The sequence below is a fragment of the Colobus angolensis genome, unplaced genomic scaffold, assembly GCF_000951035.1.
Source record: "Colobus angolensis palliatus isolate OR3802 unplaced genomic scaffold, Cang.pa_1.0 Scaffold7, whole genome shotgun sequence".
Classification (NCBI taxonomy): Eukaryota; Metazoa; Chordata; class Mammalia; order Primates; family Cercopithecidae; genus Colobus; species Colobus angolensis.
Window position 1 is genome coordinate 24,526,603 of NW_012120709.1, and position 22,241 is coordinate 24,548,843.

General features: G+C 49.4%; 1 protein-coding gene across 1 annotated transcript in view; it reads left to right on the forward strand.

Annotated features, from left to right (window-relative positions):
- Nucleotides 1-390: 390 nt before the first annotated feature.
- Nucleotides 391-22,241, forward strand: part of TMPRSS4 (transmembrane protease, serine 4) — a 49,871-nt gene continuing 28,020 nt past the window's right edge. The window contains exons 1-2 of the mRNA XM_011927035.1: nucleotides 391-621; nucleotides 18,099-18,132. Of these exons, the coding sequence (XP_011782425.1) occupies nucleotides 619-621; nucleotides 18,099-18,132 (37 nt within the window). The 5' untranslated portion in view covers nucleotides 391-618. The remainder of the gene's footprint in view (nucleotides 622-18,098; nucleotides 18,133-22,241) is intronic.

Consider the following 22,241-nt stretch of genomic DNA (forward strand, 5'->3'; position numbering starts at 1 on the left):
TTTCCAATCCTGTTGCCCCACACCTGTCAATGATCCCTTTGTACTGAGCTGCAAACTCTGTCACCCAACTCCCAGACCACTCCAACTTCCCACAACCCCAAACCAAAGCACTCACACAGTGAGAAGTCATGCACCTACAAGGTAGGGGGAGTAGGGGTGGAAACTCCTGGCATCACCTTCAGCCAACACATGGTTGGGTGGAAGTCATTCAGGCGGGAAGGCTTTTGTGACATAGGTATGTCACCTGTTCTGAGGCCGAAGGGCCCATGAATGACTTCAGGTGTTGTTCCAGCCCCTAAGACAGGTGTCAGGTTACAAGACACATAATCATTCCAGTTTGGCAACTTCACCTGTAGTGCTGTTTTAATCAAGCTGCCCACAGTCCCCCAGTCACTCCTGGAATACAGCGGTGAGAGGCAGCAGCTTGCTAAGTGGACAAGGATGCTGGGCATGAGGGACCAAGGCCCGCCCTGCACTCGGGCCTCCTCCAGCCAGTGCTGACCAGGGACTTCTGACCTGCTGGCCAGCCAGGACCTGTGTGGGGAGGCCCTCCTGCTGCCTTGGAGTGACAATCTCAGCTCCAGGCTACAGGGAGACTGGGAGGATCACAGAGCCAGCATGGTGAGTGTGGGGGCCCTCTGCTCCCAAGACACGGGGAGGGTGGGTCTCCCCATAAAAGGCCCTTCAACCAGCCTAAGTGCTCATCAGCTGAGAATTCTGTGACACCTTCTAGGTTAAGAAGAGGCCACACCCAAATCCCCCCACACCCCAGTCCCGTACACATCTCATACACACCTGCCTTCCTCTCTCCCTCCATTGCCATGGTCCTCAGGCACAGAGCCAGGGCTGTCCTTCCTGACTGTTCTTTCCTGAATCCTGAATGTTCTTTTGTCCAGTGCCTCCAGGTTTGTTGGTTAGAGGTTGGCCCTATTTTTCCAAGGCAGGGGGCTGTTTTGATGCCACGGTGGCCCTCTGCCACTCCCTGGGGAAACTGATTCCTTTTCTTTTTAAAGAAAAGTGCAGACCGGGCACGGTGGCTCACACCTGTAATCCCAGCACTTTGGGAGGCTGAGGTGGGTGGATCACCTGAGGTCAGGAGTTCGAGACCAGTCTGGCCAACATGGTGAAACCCCGTCTCTACTAAAAATACAAAAAATTAGCCTGGCGTGGTGGCAGGTGCCTGTAATCCCAGCTACTTGGGAGGCTGAGGCAGGAGAATCGCTTGAACTCAGGAGGATGAGGTTGCAGTGAGCCAAGATCACGCATTGCACTCCAACCTGGGAAACAAGAGTGAAACTCTGTCTCAAAAAAAAAAAAAAAAAAACAAAGAAAAATAAAAAGAAAAGAAAAGAAAACAGTGCAGAAATGCCTTCAAACAATCTAGGGTGTTTGTGGAGATCTTTTACTTGGTCTCTTTTCATGCCCTCACCCTCTCTCCTCCTTCTCCTCTTAATACCTGGAGCGTCTTCGCTGTCTTGGGGCAAAGAGAATCAACCCCACCTTTCAGGAGGACGGCTGAGGGCCAGGGAGGGGAAGAGATAATCGCTGGGTCCGGGGGTCTTCCCTCTCCAATCCTTGGCCAAGAGGCAGCAATTGCCCAGACACCAACGTGAAAGGGAAGGGAAGAGAGGAAAGGAGAAGCCACTGTCGAGGGGGAAAGGATGTGACCTGCAGGGGCCCCTCGAGTGATTGTCTCCTATTCCCAACCTGAGCACTTCCCACACACGCTTCTGAAAATTCTGGCAAGAACAATTCCTAGTGCCGTTGTGGCTGCTGATCAGAAAGGAGAGGGGCTTCCCTCTGAGCCTGGATCAAAGCACAAGCTTCCTGCTTTCCCATCCAAGGAGGTGCCCCAAAGTTTGGCCTGTGTGCAGAGACGCTGCATCCCCTGGGGCTCCCAGGAGAGGAGAGCAGCTGTGGAGCCTACCTAGCTGTGAGCTGCTTCTGGGTGGCAGGCACTGAGGAGACCTGGGGTGTCTCTTGGGGGAGCAACAGAGAAGGGAATCATTTCTAGGGCAGGTCACTAACCACAGAATCAGAAGGCTGAGGCCAGCTCCCTGATTAGCTGTGCTGCCTTGAGGCATTCATCTTCCTGAGACTCACCTTCTCCCCTGTCCGTGGAAATGATATCACCCACAACACCTCCACGCACACACACAGGACTCGCAGAGATTACACGGCTAATACATGTGAGCGGGTTCTGGAAACCATGAAGCCCCGCACAAATGTAAGGACTTAGGACTAAAGAGGAGTCTGCGCTAGGAAATGACAGCTGGGTAGCACACCCAACACAGACCCTTTGCCACCAGGGGAGGAGCTGGGCATTGCTGCAGGAGCAGGGGAGGGCAGGTGGGCACACTGATGGAGGGGTCGGGTCAGGCCTGGGGCCCCAAAGGCGAGGCAGCAGCATGGCCAATCTCCATGGTACGGTCAAGGAAGTTTCTAGCCCCGGAGTTAGCCATTATACCGCCTGTGCTTAATAACCCTGTCATTAAGCCTGTGCTTAATAACCCTAGACATCCATAGCTCCCAGCCCTGAGGGGAGGATGGGATCTCCTCGCCTAGGCTCAGCCCTCCCTTCCCTTCCATTCCCTACCTCCTTCCATCCCCACAGGCCCCTCTCTGTGGCAGTCAGGGTCCTTTGAGCTGCTGCGTCTTAACGACTGCTCTTCCCGGAACCCATTAAGCCCATTAAGCTGGGTATTCCTAGGGAGAGCTGGAGCAGGGACTCAGGCCCAGGCAAAGGTCAGAACCCAAGCCCTGTCCCCGAAGGAAATGTGTCCCACGCTAACTACTCCGTAGCTGAGGCCTGGAGGGAAGTCAGGGACCCTGGAACTGGTTCTCCTGGCCTTGACTCATTACTGTTTCGGAGACCCAAACGCACCCTGAGCCACCAGATGCACCCTGAGCCACCAGACATGGGTGTTAACACCTGAGGTCAAACCCCTGACGCTGCTCTGGAGGAAGCTGATCCTCCCTCCCACCTCCTGTTTTCTGTGCCAGCCTGGTACAGACTCAAGGGGCTTGGCTGGGCTTGGCTGGGCTCAGAAATGTGGCAGTCAGGAGCCAGCCTGCGGGCAGTGGGGTGCTGGCAGCACTGTGGAGTCCACCCCTGACTGGGGTACAGAATCCAGAAGCCCACTCGGCCCTGGCGGTGCCATCCTAGGCTCTGAGGTGGTAAACTGAGCTGGGCAGTGGGAAGGTCCTAAAAGGCAAGATAGGCAAGGAGGGGCTGTTTGCTTTGCCTGCTCTCCTGGATCCCTCACCACCTGGGTGACCGGGCCTGGTGTCACTGTAACTCCCCACAAAGAAGCTCCAGCCAGCCACCATTTAATCAGCCCTGGTCATTGGCCAGTCTCTAAATGGGGCTGGGGGTTGGGGGACATAATACCTAGGTTTCACCCTACAGGTGCTCAACACAGAGTGTGACAAGTGTAACACCAGCAGTGGTTACAAGGTACCCCTGGAGCTGAAAAGGCAACAGATTCTCTCTAGGGCAGTCGGGAAATTGTGCTGGAAGAGAAACGATTTGCAATGGACTTTCAAGGATGAGCAGGCTCTCTCCAGGCAGGGAAAGCAGGAAGGAGCTCCAGACACAGGGAACTGCATGTGTGAACAGCAAGAAAGAGTGGGAGTGTAGGGACAAGAGGATCTTGTGCTGTGGCTAGAGCAAAGGTGCTGGCACTCCAGGCCGTGGGAGCTGCACCTGCCGAAGTGGAAGCTGCATCCCCAGGCCCTGTCCATCTCCCAAGGCGCTTCCCGCCTGACCCTGGGGGTCAAGCTCTGTGCCTGGGTGCTTCCCTGGAGAAGGGGTTTAGATGTCAGGGCTCCTGTGTGCCCCCAGGCCTCTCCTCCTCTCAGTCTTCGCTCAGTGCGGCTGAGGACCCAGCAGCCACCTCCCTAACCCAGACCCATGCCAAAGCCCAAGAGATCTGAGAAACGGAATGAAAGAAATGAGGAGAGACCAGTTCAGGGGGGTCGTGGGCAGGGGGACAGATGAGAAAAACAGACGAAAAACAGGGCTGGGGAACTGCTGACAAGCTTCCCAAAGCCCCAGAACAGCCCCAGGGCAGCAGGAGACAAACGTTCTCAGGCCTGAAAATCTCCACGGCCTCAGCCTTCCCAGGTGCCTCTTCTGCCCTCAGCCTTCCTTCCTGCTCAGGTGAAAACAACAGCCTCAATAAAACGCTTCAAGTTCCCAAGCAAGGATTCCCCAGGACAGTGAACTCCTCCAAACCTAAAGTGCATCCATCTGCCACATTTTCTTTTTTTTTTTCTTTTTTTTTTTTTTGAGACGGAGTCTCGGGCTAGAGTGCAATGGCCGGGTCTCAGCTCACTGCAAGCTCCGCCTCCCGGGTTTACGCCATTCTCCTGCCTCAGCCTCCGGAGTAGCTGGGACTACAGGCGCCCACCACCTCGCCCGGCTAGTTTTTTGTATTTTTTTAGTAGAGACGGGGTTTCACCGTGTTAGCCAGGATGGTCTCGATCTCCTGACCTCGTGATCCACCCGTCTCGGTCTCCCAAAGTGCTGGGATTACAGGCTTGAGCCACCGCGCCCGGCCCACATTTTCTTACAAACCTGTTGCTGCCAGAATGGGAGCTTCTTGAGGACAGGGTCTGTGTCTTTTCTGTTTTTAGCCGCAAACCTAGCACAGGGCGTGGACTAGGCACTTAGCAAATGTGAAAGAATGAATGAGTGGATTGATGGACGACAGATAAATGATCAAAGACGGAATCCCCTATAACCAGTGTCTGATTTATCTGACACTGAAAACAAGGCTCACCCCAAGTCCAACTGGAAAACATGCCAGATTCTATCTGAGGGGTTACTAAAGTATTTTTATCCCAGAGGCGGATGGGCGTGAGGGAGGCACAGGTCTGAGCCTGCCTGGAAACCCTGGTGATAGGGAAGGGGAAAAGTGGGACAGAGCCAATGTGGCAATCCCCTGTGACACGTCTAACGCCACCTCCCAGCCTGCCGCTCTGACTAACCAGCACGTCGGCAGCAGATAAATGTGTAAACAAGACAGAAAACCGCAACAGTCCTCCCCTGCCCATGCCCCCCAGAGCACCCTCCAGCTTCCTCATGTAATCCACATGCAACCAGAAACTCTCGAAGGGTAGCAGATGAAAGGAACACTGAGGAAGAGGGTGAGAGACACGATGGTCCCTGTCCAGGAGTGGGCACCTGTCCAGGGGTGGCAGTGGCGTCCCCTGTCACAAAATGTCCTGCATATCAGTCTGGCTGACCTTCGCCCGCTGGTGCGGTTGAGCCAACCAATGCTTTCAGCATATCCTGCTGTCTCAGTCTCTTCCTCTAAATCTGTATTCATTCATTCATTCATTCATTCATTCATTTGGCATGTGTTCCCTGAGCATCTACTTCGTGCTAGGTACTGGCAAGATACCATGGAAGATTCAGAGAACACGTAAAATCTAGGCCTTCAATTTTGTGCACTCCACAGATGGAACAGGAGCAGGGGACACTGCTTGCTCACACCCCAGGCAGAACCTGACACTCACTCACTCACTGATGCCTACAAGAAGAGGGTAACTATAGAGCCGAGGTCAGCCCCTCACGTTCATCCCATCTCCACCCTGACTTCACCCACCATCACATCTCCAGTCTCCAGAGAGGAGGGTCCTACCAGGCTGCCAGGAGAACCTACCCGGACACACAGGTGTCACTGGTGGTCTTAAAGAGAATAATAGCTACAGCAGCAGTATCACATCTCTATCCAAATGCAACAAAGGCACCACATTGTGCTTCAAGAAGCACTTTCACATCTAAAATCTCCCTTCAGTCTGATACAACTCTCTGAGACATTGTAATCCTCATTCTGTAGACGAAGAAATTGAGGCTCAGCTGGGTGTGGTGGCTCATGCCTGTAATCCCAGCACTTTGGGAGGCAAGGTGGGAGGATCGCCTGAGGTCAGAAGTTCAAGACCAGGCTGGCCAACGTGGTGAAACCTTGTCTCTACTAAAGATACAAACATTAGCCGAGCACAGTGGCTCACGCCTGTAATCCCAGCTACTCGGGAGGCTGAGGCACGAGAATCACTTGAACCCAGGAGGCAGAGGCTGCAGTGAGCCCAGATCATACCACTCCACCCTGGACAATAGAGTAAGACTCAGTCAAAAAAAAAAAAAAAAAGAAAGGAAGGAAAGAAAGAAAGAAAGAAGGAAAAGGAAGGAAGGAAAAAAAAAAGAAAAGAAAGAAATGGAGGCCCAAAGAGGTTCATGACTTGAAAAGGGTCGTTCAGCCAAGGGCAACGGGAAAACCAGTAGCTATAATTAACTTAGACTTTCGAGAAGACTAAACTAAAGTTTCATACCCAATGCTGCTCAGGGAAAAAACCCAAATTACCAAGAGACCATTAAGGATAGAAAATTGATATAAAGAGAGAATATTATAAGCGGATCAGGCCTAGGACTAATCCTATCTGTGAGAGGAAACAAGAGAAATTTAGACTGAGAGTGAGCGCTTCAGAATCACAGACCCTAAGGAAAAACCTTAGAGGTCTTCTCGGCGAGTGGGTTCCCCAAGCGTCCTTTGGCCTCAGAGCCGGTTGCTCCACTGAAATCAAATGCAGAACCCCCATCCGGGACACCGAGGGAAAAACAGAGCTGCAGGCTTTGGAAGGACTGTCCCCCACCCCCACCACTTCTGCCCTGCCTCACTGCTCCTCTGCGGCACCGCTGGGGGGCTTAGTCAAATCCCCCAGGGGTGCTCAGAGCCCTTACGTGACCCTGGCCCTTGTCTGCCACAGAAACCTTCACAATCAAGCTTTTGCTCACACATCTGTTTCTAGAAGCTACAGTTGCTGAAAACAATCTTTCCTTTGCCAGGAGAAAAGACTTTCTGTAACTTCCCCCGTTCCTCCTGGAATGGTCTTTTGCTTTTCTCAGATGGCCACACACACTTGAAGCTTTCATGCTTCCACTGGTCCTTGCTTCTCTGAACTGCATCCCCCACCCTCTCTTCCAAGAGGGTTCACATAGGTCACACGACATCCCCTCCGGTTCCCTGACTGCCCTGGTCACTCTCCCCAGATGCACTTAGTCCAGAGAATACCCTGCTGAAGCCAAGCCCCGGGGCCCATGAAATCATAAAAGTAGCTCTTTGTTCAGTTCCCATTACGTACATGACAGGCCCTCTATGAAGCTCCTTCCCATTAACAGTAAATAATTTTTGACTATGAGTATCTACTATGTCATGAACTTCCCAGGTTCTATTTTAATATTGTTAGTAATAATTAATAAAAATAATAGCATATACTCCATGGGCAAAAGAGCTTTACCTCTGATTCACTGCTAGATCTCCAGGGCCCAGAAAGGTGCCTTACTAGATGACTAAACTATTATTATTATTATTATTATTATTATTATTATTATTATTATTACAGTTAACAATTATTGTACTCTTACCATGCACCAGGCAATGTACTATATGCTATGCATATCTGGGGCTCCTTAGGAGGGAGATTTACTGCGTCTCTCTTTCTCTCTCTCCCTCTTTTTCACTCACACATGAAATTGAGGCTCTTGGTGGTTCAATAACTTGCCTAAAGCCTCAGGCCGATGAGCAAATAGGATTCAGACCCAGGCTGCAGAATTCCACGGCCTGTGCTCTGTGCACTGTAAAACACAGCCTCTCCTAGCAAACGAAATCTCAGCAAGGAAAAACTTCATGAAGCACTCAACGAGTCATGTGAGTGGGCAGGAAAGCAGTAAAGGAACTTCAGGTTATGCAACTAAAGTCGGAGATGCAGAGAAGACACTGAAGCACTATTAAAGCACTATTTATAGGATCCTGAGCTCAGAGTTCACAGGAAACAGACTTAGGGTCACTGAAACCTGTGCCAGGAGATTGGCTGCAGCAGCCACACCAGCCCACCAAGGCTGGTTACCACTGGGGCCTCCAGAACAAATGAGAATCCTCAACCCTGCCCCTGTACGGAACCACAGTGCAGACCCTCCTTGAGCATGTGTGGAGTTCTGCTCTCCATGCCTGTAGGGTGACTGGGGCAGAGGGCACTAATTTTCACTTACTAAACTCCTCTATATTTCAAGCACCAAGGCACATCACATGTGTCATCATTAATTCTCATCAACAACCCTGTGAAGTAAGTCATATTCTCCCCATTTTACAGATGAGAAAACTGAGACTCAGAAAAATGTATTAATTTGCCCAAGACTACCTGGCTGGGAAGAGGTAGAGCTGGATTCAGGCCAGCGTGCCTGCCTCAGAGTTCAGGAGGAGCAGGATCAAGGGACAATCCCCTTCTGATCAAGGTAGCTGAGACCCCTCAAACTGCAAAGACCAATTTAGGGGACTATGAGCAAGTCTGTAAAATCATGCAAGGACCAGATGGGGCTCCCAGGGCCTTGCAAAGGTGCTGAAAAGTGCATGGTGCTGAGCAGGTGGTACACCTTACAGAACCCTACTCCCTACCATCTTGTGAAGTCGCTTTTATTGTACCCACATTCCAAAGAAGGAAACTGGATCCAGGAGCTGTTGAGTGACTTGCTCAAAGTTTTTCTACAGATGGAGGAGTCAGATCTTCTTCTTCTTTTTTTTTTTGGGGGGGGGGGAAGGGGACAGAGTCTCACACTGTTGCCCAGGCCGGAGTGCAGTGGCACGATCTCGGCTCACTGCAACCTCCACCTCCCGGGTTCAAGTGAGTCTCCTGCCTCAGCCTCCTGAGTAGCTGGGATTACAGGCGCCCACCACCACGCCCGGCTAATTTTTTGTATTTTTAGTAGAGATGGGGTTTCACTGTGTTGGCCAGGCTGGTCTCAAACTCCTGACTGGAGTCAGTTCCAGTGAGTTCCTTTTCCCTCCCAGCCATTTCCCTTCCCCTTAAAGTTTCAAGGACAATTCAGGTCAAACAAAAGTGAGTATGATTCTTGAAAGATGGTATACACTCTGTCTTTGAACTTTTTTTAAATTAATGTCAGACTGCTCCATGGACGGCAGCTCCTCAGTTCAGGTAAATTGCAAAGTTGAGAGAACCCCTCTAAGCTTCAATATCCATCAGCCCTTCCCAATGGCAAACCCGTGAGGGTCCCTGTCAGGCTGAAAGGCTGAACTGAAAGGCCCTCTCAAGTCCACTCCAGGCATTGTCCAGGCATTGTCCTCAGGTGTGCAAAGATGGTAGCACCTTCCTTCCTATCAGACCCTTCCAGGAAGGGAAGGTGGGCTCAGATGGACCCACCACCCTAGAACAGACGGAAAGCTGAGCAAAGAAGAATTGTTGAGAGTTCTGAAAGGTGGGAGAGAATGAGCTGCTTCCCGTAGGACAAAGAGAAGATCGCAGAGGGATTCCTAAGTACGGCAGTAAACAGCAGCATCGCCTGGAAGCAAGGGTTCTCCAGTGGGAGCCAGGTCCGTCTTCAGTTTAATTCAGCCCAATGGGCATGTACAAATACCTCACTCCTGCCCTTCACATTGTCTCTGGGGAAAGAGCATAACTGCTGTGCCTCAGTTTCTCCATTTGTGAAATAGGGATAGTTACATCTTCCCTGCCTCCCGGCCCTACCTAAACGTAAGAGCTACGCCCAAACACAAAAGCTGATTCTTAAATGATGGGAGCTGAACAGCAGGCTGGCAGGGGATAATGGCAGGCTGCCTGACCCCTCCCTTCTGCCCCAGGCCCTGCCCTGGAGCCATTATGTGCTAAGATGGGGACTGAGGCGCTCGGCTCAAGTTGCCAACAGGTCAGCACCTATGTGGCTTAGAACAAGGCAAAATGGTTTCTAATGTAGCAGCCGAGGCTGAGGGTAGACCCAGAGAAAAAAGTGCTGCTCTAAGAATGCCTCAACGCCAGGCAGTTTGTGAGGATGCTCCCTGAATCTCTGCACGTGAGCTTAGATGCCCAGCTGCATATGGCCTGGGCTGGTAGTTGACCCACCTGGAGACAGAGTAACAGGTGAGATCCCAGGATACTTGGAAGCAGGCATGATCAATCATCTCTGAGGACTTCCCATGCACTCTGGGCTGCTACATCACCACCAGGCTCATCTCAGGAAACTCACTCCCTCCTCTCCTGCCCCATGATCTTCCAGCCCTCAGTGACCCTCTTCTCCCCTTACCTGTCATGGCTGAGACGTTCAAGAGAGAGAGCCCTGTTTCCAGCGCAGCAAAGGCATCAGACTGCCTATTCCAGCTGTAAGTGGCGAGGACACAGCTGTTTGCCGTTGGTTTGGGGGAGGGATGCAGGTTCCGGGATCAGAGAGCAGAGTAAGCCTCCCTCAGAGGAGCGCTGTGGCCAGGCCCCACTCTGCAAGCTGATGGTGAGCACCTCTGGGTCTCTTGGCTTACTCAAAGAACTTTCCCCACCCCCTCCCTTGGGTTTTCCCCACTGCTTGTCACTGACCTCAGCAACGTACTGCCACCTGCCCAGGCCTCAAAGGACCTGTTTATCCCATCACCTAGCAACAGCAGCATCTCTGGCTCTAGGTTTTCCTATGAGACCATGGGAAGCCAGGGCCTTGGACTCCAGGGAAGACTGAAGCTGCTGTAGACAGGACCAGGGCCAGGAGGCCCCTTTTATGTGCCCCTACTTTTCTCTTTGTCCACATTCCAGTCATTCCAGCTCTGCCCTTACTGACTTCTTTCCAGAGCAAGGCAATGCCAAGTCAGCACTGCAGAGAGGAAGACAGAAATAAGGCTCCAGGGACAGGCTGCTTGGCAAGGGAAGCAGACAGGAGCTGGCCAAGCTTTCTGTTCCTTTGGCCTCCTTGAGCTGCTGCCGCTTCTTCCCCTCCTTATTAGCCTGGTGGACTTGCCTGTTTCATTGTGAGGTTATTAACCCTTTCATTTCATCTCTGAAAGACAGTTCCCAATTACCCAAAGGGACCTTGAGGTTCAGAGACACTGAGGAGCATGCCCAAAGTCACACAGCAAGTCAGAAGACAAAGCAAGATGAGAACTCATACTCTCCAGGCTGGTGGCTTCTCTGCAGCACACTTTGTGACTTCTCTGCAGCCACTTAATCTTCACTCCATTTAAAAACAAGAGCTCCTTTGTATCTGGGTTCATCATCTCTGAGCTGGAAAGGAAGCAGACCTTAAGATGTCCGTTTGCTTTTTGGAGCTGAGCTAAGCCCAACCAAGAGGTTCCCCATGATCTAAAACAGTGGTAGGGGTGAGGAGTAGGAACAAAGGAAGAAGAGGCAGGTGAGAAAGGTGGGAACTTAATGGGAGAAAGGGAAGAACAAAGGCTAATATCAGTAAAGCCCCTCCCAGGAACCAAGCCCTGCATTGGGCCCCTTTCCCGACATGCTCTTTGAGGGAAGTATCTTGACCCCATTCACGGATGACATGCAGAGCCCAGAACTGAGCAAAGTCACTCTACCTTCAGACCAAGGAAGAGCTGGGGAGATGCTGGGGGCAATCTCTGCATGATGATTGCGTGCTGATTATATCCAACAAGGCTGCATTGCAAGGGAGGAGTGATTCAAAAGGACCCAGCACCAGCTAATGACTGTTACCCAGATGAGTTCCTAAAACCACGAGGAAATGAAACCAACAGTCCACCAAGCCCAGAAACTGAGCCCGAAGAACTAGATCTGTTCCTTACTTGCTCTGAAGCCGGAACAGCTGCCTCTTCCGTAAAATGGGGACAATTTCTCAGGGTTGTTCCACGGATTATAGAGGGCAGCATTTATGAAAGAAAGACATTGCAAATTATATAATAATACTCCACTACAATAACTAATGGTTCTGCCTCTATATTTGGGGCTTGGATTAATGTCTTCCTGCTGCCGGTGACAAACTGAGAAGCAGGAAAAGAAGATTCTCTGAGTTGATCAGGCAATGGCAGGTTTTCCAGCAATCGAACACCCACCCACTTCCACCTCCCCACCTCACCCGCTACCTGGGCCCTGGGGGCCTGGGCATTCTTGCCCTTCCACTGTACCACAGACAGCAGGAACTTCATTCCCGGATGAGCCCCAGGTCAGATACTGGCTGGGCTGGACCCGTGAGTCAGGGTTCTGTGGCAGACTGAATCAACAGGGCAGACAGGCCTGGCCCAGCCAGTGGCCCAAACAGAAAGGGAAAGGCCAGTGCCTTTGCTTGGTCTGGGCTGGGCCGGGGCTGCAACAGTTGTAGCCAGTAGCTGAGTTCAAGCTGGGGGTAAATAAATACATCTCCAGCAAAGCAGAAGGAAGCACATGCGTTGTTTGGTGACATCTCAACTTCCTCCTTCCCTCTATTAACTCCAGGTTAAGACAATTCTATCTCATCTCTGTTTTCTCATCTGAAAATAAGGAAGTTGCCTTGTTTCAGCTTTGCATCTTCTGATCATGGCAGGGACCCACCATGGTGAGGGGGTCTGGCTGGATCTCTGAATTTTACCTGGTACCCACATCTCTCAGCCCCATTCTCTCCTTTCCTTAGCTCAGGATTGTTGCTTCTGGGCTCAGAGGAGATGCAGCTGGTCATAAGTTCCTATTTCTATCCTGCTCAGAGATGTCATCGACATTGATGGACCCCAGTTGACACTCACAGGCCTACAATGCATCTACCTCTCTGCCCATCAGCTCCAGTACTCGTGACTTTCTGCAGCTCCTCTTCCAGAAGTGTATCTGTCCATCATCTCTGATCTCTCTGTGTCAGAGATGTTTGCCAAGAGCTCATGGGGAAACTCAGGCAGCACAACAGTAAGGGCAGAGCATGGTGAGGACACGAGTTTGACCTCGTGAAGCCACTCCGCATAGCCAGGTGATGGCTTTTGTATGTTTTCCTTGAGGCTCAGGTGCATAGCATTGGCGGAACTAGAATCTTTGCTTCATGACTGTTTTCACTATTGGTCCATGCAGGGTCCATTTGTAACTTGCTAGTTAGCTGGTTTTAACAATGTAATAAGCCTCCATAAATCCACCATCTCCAACAAAAGCTAGGACTTAATAGTAACCTACATCTAATCATGAGGTCCCCACTCCTGTGCACACATATCCATCCCCCTCCTGAGGTGGGTGGGGCAAGTGTCTTTCGTTTATTAATTCAACAAATGTTGGCTGTACATATCTGATAGGCCAGGGACTGTGCTACAAGCTGCCTGCCCAGGTAAGTTCTTCCCAAACCCCATATTCATCATTCCCTTGCTTCTCTATGGAAAAGATTCTGTGCTATATGTAATCTTTTGGGACTAACTTTTTCACTTAATATTACATTCTAATATCATCATCATTATTATTGTTGTTGTTATTATTTTGAGATGGAGTCTAGCTCTGTCCCCCAGGCTGGAGTGCAGTGGCACTATCTTACTCACTGCAACCTCCACCTCCCAGTTTCAAGGGATTCTCCTGCCTCAGCCTTCTGAGTAGCTGGGATTACAGGCGCCTACCACCATGCCTGGCTAATTTTTATACTTTTGGTAGAGACAGGGTTTCACCATGTTGGCCAGGCTGGTCTCGAATTCCTGACCTCATGATCCACCTGCCTCGGCCTCCCAAAGTTCTGGGATTACAGGTGTGAGCCACCACACCTGGCCCCATCCATATTATTTTGTGTCACTATAGTTCATTTGTTTTGACTTCAACCTAATATGTCATTGTGTGAATATCCCAGAGCCAGCTTCGTAAAGACTGACCTGAGACTGAGTCCTCAAACTGAGATATTTTCACTAATTCTTTCATTCAACAAATATTTTTTCAACACTCGTTATGTACTGTACATTGCAGGAGACATCAGGGATGTGTCCACAGTTAACAAGATAGTCACAGTTCCTATCATTCTAGCTTACGGTTTTGCTTTAGTTTATTTTTTCTTTCTCTCTTTTGGTTTCAAACAGGTATAGAATTTTTCCCCACAGCTACTACTCAGTGAATAGCAATTGAAAACACATTAAGGGCCAGTCATCGTGGCTCACACCTGTACTCCCAGAACTTTAGGAGGCTGAAGTGGGCAGATCTTTTGAGTCCAGGAGTTCGAGACCAGCCTGGGCAATAGAGTGAGCCCTCATCTCTACGAAAAAATAAAAAATAGCTGGGCGTGGTGGTGCATGCCCATAGTCCAGCTACTCGGGAGGCTGAGGTGGGAGGAGCACTTGAGCCCAGGAGGTGGCTGTTGCAGTGAGCTGAGATCATAACATTGCACTCCAGCCTGGGTGAAAGAATGAGACTCTCTCTCTCACACACACACACACACACACACACACACACACACACACAAAATTAGCCACTGTTCGGTCCAGTGATGAGGAATCCAAGGCCCCAGAAAGTGCAAAATATAAACCTCCTTTGTGCCTCAGCTTCTAGCACAATTCCGGGTCCATCAAAGGTGTATAGTCAATATTTGTTGAATTAACAATAAACAAAAGAAACTTGCCCTACCTTCCTCAGTGAACACAGGCATGAATGCACAGGTAGACTCAGTGGAAAAGAATGAATCAACAGGAAAGGGCCCACTTCCCTGCTCCACCAGCGGCTCCTCTAGCCTCCCACAGCTCAGCAAGCACCCTCTCACCCACAAAACTAAACCCAAGCACACCCAATCCATCGGCGAGGCCTATTGCCTGTATCTTCCAAACACATATGGCATCTTTTTACCACAAACCTCCTCTCTCCTTAGGCCCTTGCCTTGCTCCAGCCATGCTCATCTCTATTCAGTTCCTCCAACCCCCCAAGCTTATTCCTTTCCACTTGGCTCCTTCTTGTCACGTCCTCTAGGGAGACCAGTGAGATCCTCCGTAACCATCCTGAGCCCCTCCCTAGAGCTCCCATTCTCAGTCACCATCCAGGCGCTGTCTCCTCTCACCCTGGATTACTCTCTGCATAGCACCTACGCCTCTCTGACCTTTTCTGGTTTATCTGTTTATGGCCTGTCCTCCTCCTTCCCCTAGCCCTCCTCTCCACCAAGAAACAAGCTTCTCAGGGACAGACTCCCGGCTGTCTTGTTTGGGCACTATTTTCCCCATCTTGCTGGGGTGGTTTCTTAATCCGTCTCTGAATCCTTCTGGAGTAGTGCCTGGTACAATGTAGATGCTTTACAAGCATTTGTTTAGTTAATAATTAATTCTTTAATGCTGCCCATCCTGGTTAGCAGACAATTGATATCGACTTGACTAGACAAGCGTTATATGAAAGGACTTTGTAAACCGTCACATGCCAGTTGGGTGTGAATTACTGTTGATATTATCCTACCTTGACTCTAGCCACAACAATGCAGAGTTGCCCAATTGGGTCTCATCTTCAGCCTAGAAACAGTCTGCTCTATCCAGCCCTGGTGATGGTGGAGAAGAGACAGCTGGGAACGAACTGCTATGCAGAGCTCAAATTTCAGTATCAGCCTGGTGCTAAACACCAAGAGTACAAAGGCAATGAGAAAGAGTGGCCAATTAAAAATAAAATTTTAAATTTTAAAAAGCAACCAAAAAGAAGAAAAAACAAAAGGAAACGCTGACCACCCTACAAGAGAAGTCCTGTGATAAACTCCTGTACCAAACGCTACAGAAATGCAGAGGATGATGTAACTGCCCAGGGGGTTCACCTTGCCTGCTGCCTAGACAAAACCGATTCTTCAAGACGGGGGAATTGCAATAGAGAAAGAGTAATTCACGCAGAGCCAGCTGTGCGGGAGACTGGAGTTTTATTATTACTCAAATCAGTCTTCCCGAGCATTCAGGAAGCAGAGTTTTTAAGAATAACTTGGGTGGGGGGGAAGCCAGTGAGCCAGGAATGTTGATTGGTCAGGGATGAATCATATGGAGCTGGAGCTGACTTCTTGCACTGAGTCAGTTCCTGGGTGGGGGGCCACAGATCAGATAAGCCAGTTTATCGATCTGGGTGGTGCCAGCTGATCCCTCAAGTGCAGGGTCTGCAAAATATCTCAAGCACTGATCTTAGAAGCAGTTTGGAGAGGGTCAGAGTCTTGTGGCCTACAGCTGTATGATTCCTAAACCATAATTTCTAATCTCGGGGCTAATGTTAATCTAGTCCCCAGACAAGAAAGAGGTTTGCTTTGGGAAAGAGCTGTTACCAACTTTGCTTAAACTATAAGCTGAGTTTCTCCCAAAGTTAGTTCAGCCTATGCCCAGGAATGACCGAGGACAGCTTGGAGGTTAGAAGTAAGATGGAGTCGGTTAAGTTAGATCTCTTTCACTGTCTCAGGCATCATTTTGCAAAGGCAGTTTCAATGGGAGGGCAGAGGGAAGAGAGTTCCCATGTGAGAGCCCAGCATTTCCCACCAGACAACTCATGTAATCCTCACAGTAGTCTTTTGAAGCAGGTTTTATTGTCCCCACTCTACAGAGGGTAAGCCTGGAGTTCAGAGAGGTGAAGGATCTTTCCTGAAAGCACACAGTTAACAGGAGGCCGGGGTTGTATTCCAACTCGCCCCCTGCAGACTGCAGAACCAAGCTGTGTGCTACACCACAAGGTGGCCCATGGCCTAGTGTCACCCAAGGGCAAGGCCAGGCATGTCCTTCCAGCAGACTACAGGCTCGTTTGGGAGGAAAAGAAAGAGCTCCTCCCAATTGCTGTGTCCACCATGCTTAGCCATGGAGCAGGTGACACCCAGGGACCCTCCCTCCATATCTAATCAGGGTCACCCACTCAGGGATTAAAAGGGGCCCTCTCACTCCCAAGAGGAACAGGAAAAATCTCCAACCGGAAATGTACAAGGTCCTGTGACTCCTCCAACCACCACCAAGGCAGGTCATGACTTCAGCACAATAGGGCAGGCAAGTCCCTGGGTGGAGACCTAGACCACAGGGTTCAGAGGGCGTAAACCCAGACGGCATCCTCCCTTTAACATTTGCCTGGCCGAAAGGGTGTGCATGTATTTTGTATGTGAGCCTTTGTGTCAGTGGCTCCTCCACGTGACTCTATATGGCTGTGTGCGTGCCGAGTGCACACGTGAAGTGGTGTGAGTAAGTAGAAATGCCTTTGCGTGTATTTGTGTACATGCATCAATGGTGGCCTAAGACCACGCTCAGAAATGTCATAGTGTTGGTAGCATATATGTAGTAAGGCATTCAAGTCTAAAGTGAATTTTTGCACATGTAAACACCCGTGTAACCAATGTCAAGAATAAGAACCAAAAGTTTTCCAGAAGACTCCTTCTGTGTCTTCCAATAACTAACTCCCCCCCCAATGGTAACTACTATTCTGACTTCTATCACTATAGATTAACCTCACCTTTTAAACTTTAGATAAGTGGAATCGTACTTATTGCGACTATTTTCTTCCCTTCATCGTTATGTCTATGGAATTCATCCATATCATCGCATTTTGAATTAGTTTATTCTTGTCTATTGCTGAATTATATTCTATTATATGAAAATACCAGTTTATCTACTCTACCAGTGACTGACGTTTGGGTTGTTCCAATGTTTAGCTATTACAGATGAAGCAACTATAAACCTTCATGCACAGGGTTTTTGCTAGACGTTTGTTCTCGTTTCTCTTGGCTATCTCCTGGAGCAGAATTGCTGGATCATAGAATCATAAAATAGTTGTATGTTTAGCATTAGTAGATTCAGCCAAACCATTTTCCAAAGTATTTGTACCAATTTACACTCCCACCAACAAAGTCTGAGAGCTCCTGTTTTCCCACATCCTCATCAACACAGTATTGTCAGTCTTTTACATTTTAGCCATTTGGTGTTTATGTAGAGATATTTTATTGTGGTTTGAATCTGCATTTGCTAGATAAGTAATGGCATTAAGCATTGTTTGGTATTTGTTGGCTAGCTGGGTGTTCCCTTTTGTAAAATGTCGATCCAAGTTTTTACAGAAATATAGTATCTGTAAACATAGACAAATCATTGACAAAAGCAGATAGTAGAGCAGAATCATCTTAAGGAATTCTGCAATTTACACAACAAACCAGCAGCCAGTTGCTTCTACAATGGCTAATTAGTCGCTACTGGTTAAGTAAATTAATAAGTAAACTAATTGAAACAGATCAAATAGGTGTATGACTGAATGTTTCTTGTTGAACCAGGTATTTGGATAACACAGAGACCCCTAACTTAGACTCAGGGAGAAGGGAATATAGACAAGACCCAAGAACCTCCCCTAGGCTGCTAGCCCCAGCCGGAGAGGCTGCCACCTCAACTCACTGACTGTTTTTCCTTCAATTGCAGGATCCTGACAGTGATCAACCTCTGAACAGCCTCGGTAAGTTCAGGTCCGGCTTTCGTTTGTCCACCTTAGCCTCTGAGTTTCAGCTACCAAGTAGATCCTAAGCCACTCTCGCCTGGCCCTCACCACCACCACCAAAGTGATAAGTGCCATGGGTGACATCCAGCCACCCGTCTATCCATCACTCAGCAAACATTCCAGGATTCATTCTAGAAGCAGGAGGCCTGGTCTCTGGGGAAATAGGACCAACAAAGCTAAAATCACCAAAGCAATGATTCTCCAATTCATTCATTCAGTTACTCTTATTCTTTCACTAGAACTGTAAGTACCTGCCATGTGCCAGGCCCTGGGCTGGACGCTGGCCTATCACAGTAATTAAGACAGCCAAAGTCCCTGGTCTCATGGAGTTCACGGTCCCACTGTGCTGCCAAGGAACAAGCTGGCCAGAAGCATTTTCATGAAAAATGGCAGTGCTTGCCTGATTTCCAGGGGAAGAAAAATAAGTTAAAAAATAGAATGATCCCAAATTTAAGGAGTATTTTTCTTCTATTGCATTTTCTTAAACCATTAATATCTACTCCTGATAGCCTGCTAGATCAGCAAAACATACGAGCAAGGAACATGTTAATATGAACAGATCAGTGAGAAAATGGCCAGTCCTGCTTGACAGGTTATTTATTTCCCAGTTCTGGGTCATGAGTTAACAATGACCACAGACGAAGTAATCTTTAGCAAGTAAAATGGTGCCTAGTTGATACTTTGGAATTTAATATAAGAGTAGGCCATGGTGTCCCCAAAGAACACCAGGGTGCCAGCTGCTCCACCACCTGAGCAAGCCTGAGAACTCTCAAACCAGAAAAGAAGCTGAGTTTGCTCGAGGACCAGGGAGCGAACGTGCCTATGCAGAACTGGGGGTTGGTGAAGACTAGCAGTGGAAGTCCATTTGGCTCAGAGAGAGAGGCCAAATTACACTGGCTTTGAAAGACATAATCCAGATGTGGAAGTCTCTTGTAGGCCCTCGAGTAAGAAGTGACAGGATGAAAGCAGCTTTTAGGAAGCTCTGTCTAGCTGCAGTGGATAGGACAGGCTGGAGGGAGGAACAACAGCTGGCCAAGAGGCTGTTCATAGCTCACTGTGTTCGTTAACTTAAACTAGGTATGAAAGCTCTTTCCTTCCTGGTGGGGGAAGCAGATGCTCCCTGAGAATATCTGGCCCTGGACACAGGAACCCAGGGCTCCCCATGGGTCACTCACTCTTGGAGAAAACAAACCAATCTCATGTTCCCAGAGGTGGGTGCTCAATAAATAAATCATGCATGAATTCATGAACAAAATGTCATCATAGTCATGGCCACAGGAAAGAGGACAATTCTGAAGACTGGCTGCTGGAACTTTAAAAACAGTATCAGCAAATATTACTGATAAGCTACTTTGTGCCAGGTCATAGTTTATGGGCAATACCATTCCAGTCCACATCCCCACTGCGTGGCCTCTGTGTCTGAAGTTAAAACTCTCTTTTGGGGAAACACAAAGTGTCCTAAGCTTTCCTTTGTCAACAGATTCATTAGTACTGGCATTCACTGGGTGCCAATCTCTGGCAGGATGCCATTCTCTGCTTTTGAAGAGCTGAGGAAAGAAATAGAGCCAGACATGTGATTAGCCATCATTCAAGGCAGAATAAAATGTGACCTGTAAGAAAGGTAGAAGGGGCCGGGCATGGTGGCTCATGCCAGTAATCCTAGTACTTGGAGAGGCCAAGGTGGGTGGATTGCTTGAGCCCAGGAGTTTGAGACCTGTCTGGGTAACATGGTAAAACCCCATTTCTACAAAAAATATGAATGTTAACTGGGTGTGGTACCACATGCCTGTAGTCCCAGCTACTCAGAAGGCTAGGTAAAAGGATGGCTTGAGCCCAGGAGTTAGAGGTTGCAGTGAGCCAAGATCATGCCACTGCCCCTGCACTCCAGCCTGGGCAGTAGATTCAGTGAATGAAAGAGAGAGAGAAAGAGAAGAGAAGGGGAGGGGAGGGGAGGGGAAGGGAGGGAAAGAAAAAAGAAAAGCAAAGAAGTAGGTAGTAGAAGGGATGTGCTTAAGAGAACAGAGCCAAGAACAATTCATCTGTTCATGTGACAAATATTTGTTGAGCAATTGCTATGGACCAAGCACTGTTCTAGGTACCAGGGATTCAGCAGTGAACAAAACAGACAAGTTCTGTCTTCAACGAGTCTTCATTTCATGGAGGGTGGGAGGAGACAGAAAATATGTCAAATACAGCATATGTTAGAGGTGATGCATGCTTTGGAAGAAAAGAAAGCAAGAAAGGAGGATAGGAAAGGTTGAAAGGCTGCATTTTAAATAGGGAGATCCAGGTAGGCCTTACTGTGAAGGTGACAGTGAAGAAAGACTGGGAGGAGGAGAGGGAGCCAGCCATGTGGAGGTGAGGGCAGGAGAGCCAGTCCGTTGCTTTCCAGGGTTTCCAGAATTCTTGCCACAGCTCCCCCAGGGGAGAAGTCCCCATGGCACCTCCCCAGCTTATTTCCCACAGGAGGGGGGGACTTAAAAGAATGTGTCTCTGATACTTACTGATACTAATTTTGCCTACGTTTTCCCTTTCCCAAGTTCCTTCTTCTCGGATAATGATGTGCAATTGACAATGTAGTTATTATCACCTCTGTTCTAGGCAGTGATAAACTCCTACCTGGTCTCCCTAACCCCAGACTCTTTTGTTCCAATCCATCTCCTCTCTGATGAAAGATCCATTTTTCTTTTTGTTTTTGGAGATGGAGTCTTGCTCTTGTCGCCCAGGCTGGAGTACAACGGCACGATCTCGGCTCACTGTAACCTCCCCTCCTGGGTTCAAGCGATTCTCCTGCCTCAGCCTTCCAAGTAGCTGGGATTACAGGCATGTGTCACCACACCTGCCTAATTTTTGTATGTTTAGTAGAGCCAGGGTTTCACCATCTTGGCCAGGCTGGTCTTGAACTCCTGACCTCAGGCGATCCACTCACCTTGGCCTCCCAAAGAGCTGGGATTACAGGTGTGAGCCACCACACCTGACTAGATCCATCTTTCTGAAATTAATTTGATCCTGTCTCTCCACTGTTCAAAAACTTTCAACGGTTCCTCAATGCCTTCAGGATAAAACCCAGACTCTTTAGCATAGTGTTCAAGAGTCTCCACAGCTGCCTTCACCCATCCTGCCTTCCAACTTGCCTTTATTCCCCTGGTATGCCAGGCACACCAGGCAGCTTACAGGCCCCCTCCATGCCTCTGACTGAGCTGAGCCAGTGCCTCCCTCCTCACCTGCATTTAAGTGCCACCTGCTGAGGAGGCTTTCATCAGCTTACCTTTGAAGATGTCTCTATTATAACATATATTATCTTCCACCTGGCTAGACTGGCATCTGTGTCTGCCTCTTCCCCCAGATGGTAATCTCTTTAAAGACAAGGACCAGGCTGGGGACTTGCTGTTTGTGGGATTGAAGATGCATTGATTCGCAAATGTTTATTAAGCCTCTACTAAGCACGCACTGTGCTGGGGGCCCCTGCCTCCCTGAAGCTTAATGTTTAATCAAAAGCTAAGTCAGGAGGTCAGGAAAAGGATAAATGGTGGCACAGTGAATGGGTACATGCTCCAGGGGCTCAGGCCTCTCTCGGGCAGGCGAAGGTCAGACAAAACCCAGAAACGTCCTGGGACAGGCTCAGGCAAGACACAGGGGAGGCAGCCTGGCCTGGGGGCTCCTTTGAGGGACACTCAGGAATGATAGGTGAGCTTGGATAAGTGAGAAGAGGCAGGGTAACCATGTGCTGATGAAGCTAAGCCTTGTCTGCAGGAATAACCCGCCAGCATTAACCAAAACTGTCCTCAAGGCATTGCTGTCACCGGCCAGAGGGCGGCAGGCTGTGGAGTTTGGCTCAGAGACCACCAAGTGCTGACGGCATGCTCTTCCCCTCTGCCTCCCACCTTCCTACAGATGTCAGCCCCCTGCGCAAACCCCGTACCCCCATGGAGACCTTCAGAAAGGTGGGGATCCCCATCATCGCAGCACTACTGAGCCTGGCGAGTATCATCATTGTGGTTGTCCTCAGTAAGTGACAGCCCCTACCCGACTTTCACCCTCTAAGTAAATGACAGGGCCCACCCCCA